Source organism: Vicia villosa, linkage group LG4, assembly GCF_029867415.1.
Source record: "Vicia villosa cultivar HV-30 ecotype Madison, WI linkage group LG4, Vvil1.0, whole genome shotgun sequence".
Lineage (NCBI taxonomy): Eukaryota > Viridiplantae > Streptophyta > Magnoliopsida > Fabales > Fabaceae > Vicia > Vicia villosa.
This window is the reverse complement of record NC_081183.1, coordinates 153,479,139-153,481,884: the sequence shown is the minus strand read 5'-3', so window position 1 is coordinate 153,481,884 and position 2,746 is coordinate 153,479,139. Positions and strand designations below refer to the sequence as shown.

Below are 2,746 nucleotides of genomic sequence, written 5' to 3'. Positions count from 1 at the left end.
AGTTTAGCTACTAAAAGATAGGATGTACACCCAAATAGATAGGATTTACACTCACTTTTTGAAAGCACAATTTATTTAGTGTTGAAGCATTTGTTCACACAGCGCACATACATATATAGTGAGAATGAGAAAGTCACATACATATATATCTAAGATTATATGTAGTGAGAATGAGAAAGTCACATACATATATAGCTAAGATTATATGTATAATTATGTGTCAAAATTCAAATTATATATATAAGTATGAAGGAAAGAGAAAAAAAATTGGACTCTTTTTTTAAAAGAGAAATCACTTAAAATATATTTAATCACGACCTTTAATTTAAATTCAATAGTTATTATTAAATTTTCACATTTTCATATAACATATATATAATCCTTTAATCCTTTAATGAATAAAAATAATTTAAAATTTGAAAAATCAAATAAAATTAATAAATAAGTATTAAATTTTTTTGATGCTATAGTCTAGTAGAATTGTTTTTCTTCTAATTCAATCAAAATATACTTAAACCCATTTTAAAAATATTAACAATCTCCCATATTGAATGCTCTCACACTCAAAGTGCAATATCATAATATCATAACATAAGTTCTTAAGAAATGAATACCCTCAAAGAAGTTTGATCTATATCAAATAAGCATTTTTTTTAATAAAGAACAATCAATAAATTAGGCTTAAGGAAATATAAAAGACACAAGTGTTCTATTGTGATGTTCTGGATCATCCAATACTTCAGCAGAAGCCGCAACTTTAACATTATATACCATAGAAACTGAATCATGTGTGGCAGAAATGGCGAGCTGGTACTTGGTTCCTTCGATTTTCTTGTAGGATACAGCAAACAAGACCTTCTCAAGTTTCAACTTGTTAACTGAAACCCCCTTGTTGTACTCGTTAATAGCAAAGTTGGCGATTTCAATCACATATGGATCATCCACGTTGATGGGATCAACAGCAAAGTTGGAAAATTCAGTCACATATGAATCATTGATGATGATGGGGTTAGCATGATTTGTGGCAGCATAGGCCAAAATAACAACAAGGAAATTAAGAATAATACTAGATTGAAATTTCATGATGCTTGTATTGTAACAATGATGATTTCAAGCTATACAAATAGTATTTGTATTGAGTTAGTTATATCAAGCTAGCTAGGTTCTTATATATATTGCACACATGTTAAATAAAAAAAATTTATTTGTTTTTTGTGTATAATTAATTTAGTCAAAAATATTTAATATGTTTATATTTCCAAAAATTATTCAAACATAATAATTTTATAGTGGAAATATTTAAATGCTAGAGTTTACCTTGGTTGGATAGATAGTTATATACATTGTATTAATGTCATATACATAAATAAAAAAAATATTATTATGGAAAACTGTAAATAAAATAGTCAAATGTCTTTTAGTCAAAATTTTATTATTTCTTTATTAGTTGAACTAATAAAATATTGTTAGAATGAATCCACTTAAAGACAATTTATAAATGACATTTATAAATAAATTTATATCTTATCTTCTGTTTTTTAAAATATAAAAAATTATTATTAGTTATTAAAAAGTGTTTATTTGAATTAATCAAATAAATATTTATATTTAATAGTAAAATATATATTTATTTTTTTAAAAAAAGTTTATCATGTTTGAAAAAGAAGAAACAATAAATGCTAATATAATGGCATGATAACAATTTCACAATTGTCTTGGGGATTTGGACTCGTGGTTCAAAATTTACAATGAATAATTAAATAAAAAAGACATTTAATAGGATAAGAAATAGATAACTAATTTGTCTTTATCACTTTTGGAATATCTTCAACATTTTTATGTGAACTTTTTTTGTTACAAGAAATAATTAACTAAAAAAATACATTTAATAACTTCTAATGAAAACTACTCATTTTAACTATTCTTTCTTTTCCTAATTCCAATTTTTTAAATCTAATCACTATACCAAATTTGTCTTTTAGCAGCACCCCTACGAAAGCGCTTTTAGGAAAAAGCGCTGGTATAGGCTTTGCTAAAAACAAAATTAAAAAACACGCTAAAAAAGCGCTCTTATAGGGGGGGTACGAAAGCGCTTTCCAAAAGCGCTGGTATAGGGGGGATACGAAAGCGCTTTCTAAAAGCGCTGGTATAGGGGGGTTACGAAAGCGCTTTTCAGAAGCGCTCTTATAGGTGGGTTATGAAAGCGCTTTCAGAAGCGCTGCTATAGGGGGTGGGCTACAAGAGCGCTTTTTCCCCAAAAAGCGCTGGTAAAGGCCTGGCTACGAAGGCGCTTTTCAGAAGCGCTGTCATAGCCTTTTTAAAATTAAAATTTTTAAAAACCAAATTTTCTAACGCGCGTTTCATATTTCAGAATCCCTAATTCCTCTTTCATTCTCTGCCCAGAAAACCCAGAAAACTTAAACTTTCTACTAACATTTCAGAATCCCTCACGATTTCAAGCTCATTCCAGAAAACTCAACCACGAATTCAAAGAAGAATCCAATTTCATTCACGAAGCTGAAGCCACCGTCTTCTTCCTGCACTCCCCTCGCCGTTTCAAACCACAGCAAAGGTGTTCAATCTTGCAGACGAGGTGTTCGAGGTATCTTCTCAATGTAAGTTTTCTCACAATATCATGATAATATATATAAAGTTTGTTTTTCTTTGCTAGTTGTTGTTTGACTGTGATTATGATAGTTGAAAAATTTGAAAGCAACCATGCTTTGTGCACGTTGTTGTTAAATTA

At 28.8% G+C, this 2,746-nt stretch overlaps 1 protein-coding gene across 1 annotated transcript; it reads right to left on the bottom strand.

The window, feature by feature from the left end:
• Positions 1–681: 681 nt before the first annotated feature.
• Positions 682–1,083, bottom strand: LOC131598112 (cysteine proteinase inhibitor 5-like). Its single transcript, XM_058870745.1, has one exon. It carries the CDS (start codon positions 1,081–1,083, stop codon positions 682–684), a length of 402 nt encoding a protein of 133 aa, XP_058726728.1.
• Positions 1,084–2,746: the final 1,663 nt, after the last annotated feature.

Excerpts from the sequence above, each read along its gene's own strand:
- LOC131598112 (XM_058870745.1), bottom strand. The coding sequence starts at position 1,083 with ATGAAATTTCAATCTAGTATTATTCTTAATTTCCTTGTTGTTATTTTG.